Source organism: Protomyctophum parallelum (assembly GCF_964188405.1).
Source record: "Protomyctophum parallelum genome assembly, chromosome: 12".
In the NCBI taxonomy this organism is placed as follows: domain Eukaryota; kingdom Metazoa; phylum Chordata; class Actinopteri; order Myctophiformes; family Myctophidae; genus Protomyctophum; species Protomyctophum parallelum.
In genome coordinates, this window is record NC_139712.1 from 30,388,842 (window position 1) to 30,401,080 (window position 12,239).

Genomic DNA, 12,239 nt, shown 5'->3' on the forward strand with positions numbered 1-12,239 from the left:
CACCACCTGAACCGCACAGAAAACGTGTGTTTGCGGAAAAGTGGTTGGATGATGTCGGCTGGCTCCAAACTAATGCTGAGCGCAGCGAGATGTGGTGCAAACTATGCCGTGAGCATTGATAAGAACTGCACCTTTTATACAGGGATAAATAATTTCAGTCACCCAGCTTTTGATAAGCACGAGAAAAGCAAAGAGCACGTAGTTGAAAAAATGTATAACTATCATAACAATAGTGGAGTGGGAGGAGTGCAAAGCATTGCGGAATGGCACTGCTGCTGCACAACATGAAGCTTATCAACATGACAACAGCGTGTCCCGACATACTATTATCGTAAAGTCGGGTAGTGTACACTGTTTATTTTGCACCGAGGAGTCATGTGTGTCTGACTGTCTGACTCTGTGTTGACTGTGTACTGTACGTCGCCTCGGCTAAAAACAAGAGGGAAGCCTGACGTATGCTTCGCCGTACGACGTGTCGTATGTTAAACAAATAGCTGATCTGCAAGCTCACAACGTGTCACCTCCGCAACACGTTGTGAGCTAGTAGATCGGCTATTAAAAAAAAAAAAAAAAAAAAGTATCTAAATATTGCTTTGATGCTCATATTATCCGTAGGAAGTATTAAGAAGTTTGTATTAGAATATGCATATAGGGCTGGAATTAAAGTTCTCAACGGGCCCAAAAATTATGGCCCGGCCCGACCCTACCCTAACTGGGTGGGCCCGAGGCTCGGCCCTACCCTAAAAATTGCCATAATGTTTAGCCCGAAGCCCGACAAAAGCCCGACAGGAAAAAAAGAGAGAGAAAAAAAAGCAGCACTAAATAGCAGCGCATGCAGCGGCGCCATGTTTCAGTGTGAAAGTGAGAACGGAGATCAACGGATTTATCGAAATAAAGGATGTATGTAACTCACGTTAGAATAGGCTATTAATGTTCCATAACTTCCATTTCCAATCATTCTAATGGATTCCATACAGTGGTGGTGACTGGTGAGTAAACACGAATAGCAGCTGCAGCTCCCTCCCTTAGTTTCCTCTGAAGTGAAGTTGCTTTACGCGTAGCTAAGTTATATATCACTGGATCGTTTGGTGACGTTGATTAATAATTAGGTTTTATTCATCGCAGCCAGCTGGGTTAACGAGACTCGGTGCAACATGACGACCTGACGCTTCTTCAGCTGTGATAATCCGATTGATTTTATAAAATATTTAAGCATATGGCAACTTGGCAAGTTAACTGGTGGTTAGTAGCTCGTTTGGTGCGCAAACCAGAGGGAAACCAGCGGTAGCAAGCAAGTCTCTCACCGTCCACTGTTCTCTACTGCCTGCGCGCGGGGCAGGCTGCAATGCTGCTCTGGCCTCGTACACACATGCTGGACTGACATGATCTGTTCTGTCTGTGTTTCATGGCCGCCTCATTCTCAATGCTTTTCCAATGGAAGTCACATGGTTTGACATGTGTGTACGAGGCCTCCGAGTCTGAAATGCCAGTGCGATGCGACCCCCGTCTCCAGTCCTCCTGTCACAAGTGAATCCCCTAGCGCAGCCCTCTTCATAATAAATACATACACGTATACACAATCACATTACACAAATAACAGAATTGCTATTTTTATTATAATAACACTTAAAAAAATAAAAAATAAAAAATAATAAAATTGCGGAAAATCACAGAGCCCGAGGCTCGGCCCGGCCCGACTAATTAGCATATTTTTTGGGCCCGGCCCGGCCCTAAAACGTCGGGTCGGGTCGGGCTTGGTCGGGCCTGGTCGGGTTCGGGCAGAGTTTGAGAACTTTAGCTGGAATACACATGGACCTATAGCTGCAATTTGCAACTCTAGATTTTTTTTAAATAATGGGATGAATCTAGAGTTGCAATACCCTCCATTGACTCCCCACTCATCCAATAAATATTGTTTTGCTATAAGTTATTCATCCCTCTTTTATCCATCCGGCGAGACGGGTCGCCGCATTTTAGGAGCACCAAGTAACTCCTCCAGGTGCTCCTCTGAGTACTAGACCAAAAAAGTTGTGTGCAGCCCTGAGTATATCATCATTTCATACAACTAGACCTGTGCCTGTCGGCAGCCGTCCTACTTGGGAACGATGCAACTTGGGAACCTAATAATACCTGTTGTCATAGCACCGGGCACCCGTTTTAACTATCTGTGTCCCTATTGTGCCAATACTGTATATGGAGATCTCTTTATATGCCTGTCTGCCTGTGTCTGAAGAGTGCAAACTGACTGAAAAGTGGACTGTAAGTAATCAAATGGCAGGTGTGGGGTTGCCATGGCAATCAATTGGCTGAGCCTAACGCAGAGGCTGGGAATTATACAGGTGAGGGGACATAGGCTCATTAGGTCCACTGGCAGAGCCTGACCAGAGCCTTTTGTGGCGTTTCTGGACAACTGTGTATCCCAGACTCAAGGCCACTGCACTCCCTGTGGTGGTGTGGAACGTGTGTGTCAAGTCAAACGGTAATCTTGAGTTACGTGGATTAAAACCGTACACACAGTCAGAGACGGTGTATTTATAGTTAGATTAGATAAGACTTTTCTGTATTGCAAATTAACTTCAGAGGTAGTATTCAAGAGTAATTGTATTGAAACACGTGTCGTGGTTTGTAATTGTGTGACTTTGGCAGCCAGTACTGCTGTAACAGGATATGTGGGCACTTCTAGGGACATCTGGGCACCTCTATGTAAAATCGACTATTTTGTCCAAAATGTCAGGCAAGTTCTTATGCACACCTGATAGGCTCTGAGACAGGTGCGTAGGAAGGGCTCAAAGTATTCCGAAAAATGCACAAAGTGCACAAAGACCCGCACACTGTCTGCACTTGCAATATGAACACATTTATTAGATAACGTTTCGGTCACAGCAGGTTGTAAGCTTACACCTCTAGTACTCATAGGCCTATACAGCAGTTATTACACATCTTCAATTAACTTTACTGATTAAAAGGAAAATAGAAAATGTTTTTTTAAGTAAGTAAAAAATCGTGATTAGAACGTTTGACAATGGTCCAATATTTCTACAATTTCTACAAAATGTGACAAAACATGTAGCCTATAGGCCTATCCGGTTATTTTGGGGCATAAACATGAAGTTGAAGGATACATTTAAGTCTGATAATGATGTTGTACCTTGCATGTTCACATCACGAATACTTTACATTACATAACACCATTTTGCTAATATTTACTTTAACATTTTGGCCAAAAAAGCCAACTTTACATTGGAGGTGCCTTGAGCCCATCCATGCCCCGTCACCGTGCCCACCTAATGTGTTTATGTCACTTACCTTCAAATACAGAAATGTACGGCCAGTTTTCAACGAATGACGCCCAATCACTCAAATAGAAAAATAGTAATGCTGCTAGACCACTAGAACATACTTTGTCATTAGTTATAAGATAAAAAATAAATAAACAAACAGATAGTGTCTGGTTGTTTGACAGCTATCTGCTGCTAAACAATATCAATGTAACATTTAAAAGGCTCGCTGCACAGATGAGAGCCTCGCGCTCGCACGGTGTTTAAAACACAGAGAGAGACATTAAGACACGCGGCGCAGATTATCGTAAACATATGCCTGCTATTCGAGGACGCAAATAAACTACAATATAGAATACTTGTTAATTCATAATCACATTTTTAGCTACGCAAGTCTCTCTGTTGTTGTTTATTCGCGCCAATGATGCTTCCTTTTCCGGCATGTGCCTACTAACTAAAATGTCCGTCGGATGCACTATGCATTATGGGTGCACCCCCTGTCCGTCCGGGTACCAGGCAGTACAACATAGTTCCGAATCCGAAGTAGACTTTATATTAGTGGTTGGCTCTTTCAGATACAACATTTTTATCCCTTCTTTGTACTGCAACTGCTCAAACAAGTTGGCAATATATGGTACATTTCTTCCTTTTCCTACAACTTCTTTATTTTCCCCTTTTTTATTGTCGTCACTTTTTGGTTTTAATGTATGGATTATTTTATTTTGGTGCTGGATTGAATTTAAGAATTTAAGAAAACTTTATTATTACTAAGGATGAAATTGATTACATGTGTAGCCTAGGCCTATTGTACACACCTGCAATAAAGTATATAGGCAGGGGGGGGGGAGTTGGCAAAATATATTGTTTTAATTAAAAAGAGACTCACTTGACTTTGAACCATCAATTGAAATTATGTAGAATAGATATGCTATAGTGTTTTCAGAACATTTGGTTGTTTTATATGTTTTATATAATTTTATAATTATCCTCCAAATGTATTTTTTATTTGGCTATCCATTTTGCAATCATTCCAAGCACCTTCTCTAGGGTAGAGACTACTGCAATGGCCTATAGGCCTACACTTGAAGAAGTCCACGTAATGCAAAGTACAGTTACTTTGAAATGAATAGACATTGCTGTAAAATGTTTAGGTTATTATAATATCCCTTTGATGTTAAATAATAGCGTACAATAATAGTTAACAATTTAAATTAACATCACACAAATATTGAGCTCACACATACACAGTCTTTTTATTTGGCAAACAATACGCTTGGTTCAATATTGTAAAAAAAAAAAAGAAAAAAAAAGTCCTTCAAAGTTATTTGTCAAATCTTGTACTTCATCTTTCCAGTCTCGCTGATGACACAGATATGCTAAAAGGAGGGGAGGAGAGGGGAGGGAGGGACATAGAAAGCAGAGGACATGTGGAAGGAAGGAGGGAGGGAGTGAAAGGAATAGAAAGGATTGAGGGATAGATTGGACAGGGCAGGGGAGGGAGGCCAGAGACAGGAAGGAAATGAAGGGTCAATTATTAATTGTTTGTAGATATATACATTTTAAGAAGCCAGCCAGAGGTATTTCAACATTCAGCACAATGGAGAGATTGGGGCATATATGTTTAACATGATCTAACATTCATGTTTGATAATAATTTAATTTGATGCATCCTTTTCATTAATTCATTTAAAATCAAGTGCAGATGTTAAGTACTGTTATGAATATAAATGACAGCATGAAGTAAATTATTCTGATCAGAGGACATTCAGTATAGGTGAGTTGAAGTTTCAGGAAGAAAAATGTGTCTGATTGTGGTGAACTTTCCTGCCCAATGCTTCTCAACCCTGCCATATCATTATTTAAAGGTGACTTTGTGTAGCAGCAGCAGCAGTAATAGACTCTGGACTTACATTCAGGTCACGGAAATACTCGTTGTAGTCCAAGGCATAGCCAACCACAAAGCGGTTGGGGATTTCAAATCCAACATCTGTCAAAGACCAAACACAGGTACATGAACTGAGACTGATGTAATAGTAATAGGCTATCACAAGAACATCCTGCAAATGACTGTTCGCGGTTTCATAGGCCTATCCACGAGGGGGGCAGCCAGCCGTAGCTGAGTAAGGTCAAGCTCCCCCTCCTCTTATGGGCTGGACAGTGGGCACAACAGTAATGGTTGCCTAACAATGGTGATTTGTGGATGTTCATATTTGGACGCCACTTGTGGCTGTCCAGTGTATATAGGCCAGTGGTTCTCAACCAGTGGTCCGAGGACCAGTTGTCCTTGAAGGGATTCCAGGTGGTTCCCAGCTAAATGATGGAGAGTTGGTAACTAAAATAAATGAACCCTTATAGATCTTTAACTGTTGAGAGCGTAACATTTTACGCTTTCAAGAGTTCAATTATTGTTATACATCTGCTTTACTTAATTTACAAGAAGTCTACAGCACAATTAGAGAACGTAGAAGAATTGTTATTTTGATCAACATTTGCCTGTTAACTTTCTTCTATGGTAATGATACCACATTAATATACAGCATGGAACGTGAACAAAATTCAACGACAACTAAATATTAAAAGTTTTGGAAACTGAAAATGTCTAATTGTATTCTCTGCAGCTGTTTGGTCTTGTGGCCATAAGGACTCTGTTGTTGTTACCATTCTAAGTGCCCTTATTTTATTATACTGTACTTATATATGTATGTACTGTATGTTATTGTTTTGTTTTTTGTTTGTTTTTCATTTTAAGTAATTGTATTGTATTGTATTGTCTGGTGTATTGTGTATTGTTTTGTTGTATTGTCTGTTTGTCAAAAAAAGAAAAATGCAATAAATATATTGTTAAAAAATATATATATTCAAAGTTTTGGGTCTGAGATGCTAAATCTCTCAAATGGTGGTCTGTGGCTTAAATGCTGAATAAATAATGGACCTTGATATGAAAAGGGTTGAAAATCACTGATAGGCCTATGGACATATCTGCGCGCCCACCACAGAAGCACATGCACAGATGTGCAAACAGAAATATTTTGCTGTTGTCGGGCAGAAACCTCTATCTCCATAATTATTCTAACCTTTTGTGTTTTTTCATAAATTAATGCTCTATACTTGATCATATTACAGCGTCACACAAAAGCATCAAAAGTAGCAGATCCACAAGGTCACAGTGCAAAGCGATGTGTTTTGCATCCAAAATGTAATCAATTATCTGCTACTTTTGATACTTTTGACTTTGAATCCTGAAAAGTAACCGTTTTGGACACATGAGGTTACAGAAACGACAGATATATTTAGTATTACTGTTGAAAAAGAAAAGGAAAAAAGGACATTCTTTGTCAGGAGAATTATCAAAAGTAGGACACAGCTAGTCATGGCCATGGGTGACATCACAGCATCAAGAGGCACTTACAATCTGTCAGACTTTCAGCCATGTTAGGAACCCTCTTCACTAGCAGGCTGCAACACAGATCACAGTGTTCCAACATTCACTTAACGCATTTTGACAATAGCAGATCTACAAGCGCACGTCATACGTTGCGATGTGACGCATTGTGAGCTTGTAGATCAGTAATTTTCATATGGTCATATGACAAAGTATAAATCAGGAGTATCGATAGTATTGTTTTTATCTATTTTGTTACTTAACTTTTTGTTTATGTTTGAGGAAGGACAAAAACTGAGCATTTTGTATGAGCATTAAGTATAGTGTAATCTAAGAAACATAGCAGATGACACTGTATTTATGACTTTGTAGAACATTGGAGAATATTATTACATTTAATCCGATGAAGGATGGGTCACAAAATGTGACTATAAACGTGAAAATAAATCCATTCATTAATTTCAAGGGGATAAGCAAAGATGCTTATCAATACTAGTTTGAGGGGTTCAGCATAATGGGCATGTTGTCTTATAGGGAACACTGTTTTCTAAAAACAAAGGGACTCACCCCGCAGCCTTGACCATCTTAGGCTGAAAGGTCTCTACATGCTTTAGGAGGGTCTTCATGGTCTTTCCTGTGTCAATTATAGCCTTTGGGAGGAGGAGAGCAAGTTTAAAAAACGAGAAGAGGATTGTTCTGTAAAGAAGAGTGTGGTACACAGCTTGTTTTAATGACGAGTTTTATTACAGGGTGAAATGTCCACAAGAAAACAATGTTCAATGTGCAGAAAGTAAATGCTTACCTCAACAATCAGAACATTCTTCATAAGAGCATTAAAAAAAAGAAATACACATGTGTTAACTGCTGTAACTATTGCAATATTAATATATAAGCGCAAACATGTTATGCATGATTAACTTAAAACTAAACTGGTCATATAATCCTAACTTTGACCATGGCCCTATAGACCTGAGATTTGTGCATAACTGGCCCAGCCACCTTATTTTACAGATTTAGGATTTGCCCATTTTCATGCCCTGCAGAAGCTGTGTTTAGATGAAGTGACTGAAAAGTACTGAATGGTATTATCACTATTGATACCCAGTCCGTCACTACCTTGTTTTGAGGCAAACCAGAGAATGGGTTTGAATGGGGAGAATCTGCTGATATCTACAAACGTGATAGCATCCACAGCACGCAGTGTATGGCGTGGGTTGAGTTAATGTGTGTACACACTACTACACACATGGGCGTGCCGTGCATACCCATCTGTCCTTGTCCATATCGGAAGAGAATTTTCATCTCCCCAGAGCTCAACTGATGTCTAGCTTAACCCTACCCACTATGACTTTCAGAAATACCAGTAACATGGTTAGCTTAAAGCTTCTACAGTAGGCCTACACACAAATTACCTTCCCACGGAGGAAGGACAGATCTCGGCTCCCTATGATGTGTAGGTCCTCTGTCGACTGGTCATTCTGGGAGAGGCAGAGACACAACAGTCAGAGAAGATTCACAGTATTTTGCAGATGTGGTCTTTGCTGCGCACTGACGGTTGGCTCAGTGAGATGAAGACACTGCACTCAACTCAACTTTGAGTTGACGTGGGATCGAATCTCATTGGGTTACTTCATTACCCTCTTGTTATGTCTTTAAAAAAAATACGTAAAATTATTTGTTTGACTCACTGATGACACTTTCATCTTGTATAATGTTCCCAGCCACATCTCAAGTACAAAGACACTTATTTAGTTAGGTTAGTTTAGTTTCCACAACATCCTGAAAAGGACAGGATAGATTTTTCACGTGAAATATTTCAAACCTCTGGCATCAGATTTTTAAATAAAAGATAGCTCACAGAAAAGAAGATCATAACAAAAAAAGAATAAGAGGGGAATGCGGCTAGGAAAGACTCAAACTCCGCTCCCCAGGTAGAACTGAGTATTGAAATCTCATTGAGCCACACGCTAATGCTGAAAGGAGAGGAAGGCAGATGGGTTTATAAACACTCTAGTAGGTATGATGTAATCTGCAACTCATGTTGAACTCAACTCTCAGACAAGAAATTGACGAAGCTCTATTAATACTTAGTTACTAAATTACTGTTTGGTTCTGTGCAACTATACCTATACTATAAGTGGTGTCTTTTCACACAAACGTGGAAATGTTTCATGAACCCTTTTTTCTTCAATCTCTTTGACAATTTATATTTCCTTTTCAAATCTTTCTGCAATTTTACGAGTGTCTTTTATAGCTTTGCCTTGTTCGAGAAACTAAACTAAACTAAACTAAACTAAACTAAACTAAACTAAACTAATACTCCAGTCTGTCCATTGTATTCTTTGGGTAGTTAGTTGTGGCAGAGAACCTTTATGAAATTAAAGTGAATTATATGGGTATTTCATGAATCAATAAAACCAATTAAAGAAAGCAGATAACTGTTTCACTATAAGCTCAGAAACACACTTAAAATATTCTACAAATACTAGAACAAAATCCATAATCATAATATAAAGATATGCCAAGACCTCCCCCAAAAACAAGAGGGGTATTTTGTGCCCTTTGAGATTTTAACTCAGTTCACTGGAGGGTGAACTGTAGTACTGATCTCATTGAGCCCCATGAACTATGCAGATAAAACGGAAGACAGAGAGGCTTATAAACAATGTACACTGATACATGTAGACGTATTATAATGTATATCATAAGAGAAGTGTAGGAACACCACACATCTGGGTTTAATAAACTACTCTATTAGAGAATATGTAATCTCACTCTAGTAACACTCTAGACAGAATAAGCATTCCACATTACATGAAACTGTCAACAATACAGCATCAGAATTATGACATCTCATAGAAGAAGAAACAATTTAAAAAACAATACATAAAAACAAGAGGATGAGTGGCCCAGCTGATCGAACTCCGCTCCCCGGCTGGTAGAACTTAGCATCGAAATCTCATTTGAACCACAAGCATATTGCTCGAAGGAGAGGGAAGCAGACAGGCTTATAAACACTCTAGTCTAGTATGATGTCATCGGCGGCGCGGGGGAAAGAAGCCTGTCAGTTTTTTTCTTTTTTACATTTGTTCCTTTTTTTTCTTCAACATTCTAATCGATGGGCAAACAACTATCTCCACATAGATGGTCAAAAAAATACCTAACTCCAATTGAGATTTGGGTAAATGATGTCATGATAATATAAGGGCACATTCAAGTATCTGACATAAAGTTACCATACCAACTTTGATGAGGTAGTATTGTGTTGTTTTAAATACATCATTATTTTCATTTCCTGAAAAGAAAAATATTTTGGACATTGGACACGTTTCTGCCCCGACATCACAGATATACTACAGTATATACAATAGCCATGATTGAAATATACGTATGGTACTGCACTGCTCACTCCAGTTCACCTACCAGATAGCTCTTCAGACGGATAAACTCCACCCTGGTCTCCAGGTACTTGTTGGAGTTTCGTCCAAACGCTGTGATGAACTCCACCAGGTCAGAGCAGAACTTGTAACCTCCCTTCAGCACACACAGTGCCACCAGGTTCTGGTCCTCAATGTCATCCATGATGTGGTGGGCCAGGCGCTCGATTCTAAAGGGAAAACAACGTCAAATATTACAATCAGAATAGGAATCAAAAACACCTAATTTGCTCTCTCTTAGTGCATGTGTGCGTGCGTGCAGAAATAGTAGTAGTGACTACAGGGGCCCTCAAGGGGGTTCCAGGGGGTCCCTGGCGAAGGTCTTTTCAAATGGGGATCAGTGGCCAAATACAGTAGTTATCAATTTGGGGGTAATTTAGATGAAAATGTTAGTCAATTGACATCATGAGACTAACAGTTCACTCTATCAGCATAAGCAAATAATAGTTGCTGCTTTCCTAACACCAATAGGCAAAAGATCTCTGTGCATACCAACCTGTCCATGATAACCCCGTGTGGAATGTATACACTCTCAATGTCTTCATGGTAATGTTGTGGGTAGGTGAACAGGTCCATACTGTAACCTGGCCAGTCATCTTTGATCTGGGACAGACAGCATGGTGGAGTTATGCATTGTTGTACAGGTGCGTATGTGCTGTTGCATGCAATATGGATTGCAACATTAAAACGGAACTACGAAGGCAAAAGAACAAAAACATATATTGTCACTGTCGGTCCTATCTCCATATTCTAACTTTTTGTGTTTGTTGTTTGTGTGTGCAAATTAACGCCCTATACTTTATCATACATTAGCATCACACAAAATCAAAAGCAGTATAGATCCACAGATCTGCTACTTTTGAATTTGAATCCTGAAAAGTACCTGTTTTGGACATCATGGGTTTCCACACGACAGAGACGATACAGTATGTCGACTGTCATTCATCTTGAAGGGTCAAAATGTGTGTGGGCACACATGTGCCTGGGGGCACGCTAGGAAAATCCTATACTGTAAAAGTGAAGAAACACTGTCCCCTCTTAGTAGCTAGGCCGTCCAAACTTCCCTTGAGCATGGAACTGAACCCCCAACCGTTCCAGCAGAGATCTGGTTACACCTCCTTCCAGATCACTACTAGACATGGGAATCAGTTATTTCCCTGTGTGTCTAGTGCGATATGAAGGTGATATTGAGGATGGGTGAAGTCTGGAATATATCCCAGCTCTTTCAAAACACTGCAGCCTAGAGGTATGCTGCCAAAACGGAATTCATCACTTAAATCCCTATTCAATACATAATTGATTTATAGTTACTTATATCCCAGACTGTGGTTTAGCTCCTGAGTAGCCTACATCTCTGCTCCCCGCATCATTCAGGCCTCTCAGATCACCAGACACTAGTGGTCTCCAATCAAACTGCCTGATGACCTGAGATCTATACAATAACTTGTATTGTCATCTTTTAAAAGCAGGGTTAATATCTTCCTGAATATCCATGTTTAATCGATTAAGCTATGTTTCAGGGAGATGATGTTGAATTGTGAAGTTCACTGGCATTATCCAAAGCATTAGCCAGAAAGTATAAATGAAGAGGGGGCATACTGTAGGCATAAATATAATTCAACATACCACAATTCCTCGTTTAATGCCATGGTTTTCCATCCCAGTGGTTTAGCAACTCAGAATGTTCTGATCTGAGTGAGAAGTCGAGCCAGCCAGGATAGACGTTAATTATTGCACAGGATGGACTTAATAAGAATAGATTCTTCTTTCAAAATGGAAGGTGATTTGACATCATCATCACGTCACATGACATGGAAGAAAGAAAAAAGAAAGAAAGAAAAAGAAAAACAGGTTGGTTGACACATCTTTTACTCTCACGTGAATTGCTCATCATCAACACTTACAATAGTGGTGTAAAGTAACTAAGTATGTACTCAAGTACTGCGTTTTCAGGTACTTTTTACTTTACTGGAGTATTTCCAATTCTCAATAGTTTTAGTTCTACCACTACATCTTAGATGCAAATACTGTACCTTTTACACTTTTTTTGAGCTGGTAGATCTGTTATTTAAAAAAAAAAGATTTTTGTATACATTTTGAAATCTGCATAATGGATGCTTTTACTTCTGGTGATTTAAGTAT

General features: G+C 39.5%; 2 protein-coding genes across 3 annotated transcripts in view; both read right to left on the reverse strand.

Annotated features, from left to right (window-relative positions):
* Positions 1 to 3,686, reverse strand: part of topbp1 (DNA topoisomerase II binding protein 1) — a 39,046-nt gene extending 35,360 nt beyond the window's left edge. The window contains exon 1 of one of the 2 annotated variants that reach the window (XM_083777873.1): positions 3,307 to 3,686. The gene's annotated coding sequence lies outside the window, so the exon portion shown is untranslated. Of the gene's footprint in view, positions 1 to 2,752; positions 2,811 to 3,306 lie in introns of those variants that run through there. The other variant, XM_083777874.1, reaches the window with a different exon arrangement.
* An 842-nt stretch (positions 3,687 to 4,528) lies between these two features.
* LOC310868260 (hypoxanthine-guanine phosphoribosyltransferase-like) lies at positions 4,529 to 11,849 on the reverse strand. The gene is made up of 9 exons (XM_083778612.1): positions 11,724 to 11,849; positions 10,594 to 10,700; positions 10,084 to 10,267; positions 8,073 to 8,138; positions 7,463 to 7,480; positions 7,228 to 7,310; positions 6,688 to 6,734; positions 5,189 to 5,265; positions 4,529 to 4,654 (listed from the first exon to the last, which is right to left on the reverse strand). The coding sequence occupies exons 1-9, from the start codon at positions 11,754 to 11,756 to the stop codon at positions 4,607 to 4,609; spliced, it is 663 nt and encodes a 220-aa protein (XP_083634738.1). The 5' UTR covers positions 11,757 to 11,849; the 3' UTR covers positions 4,529 to 4,606.
* Positions 11,850 to 12,239: the final 390 nt, after the last annotated feature.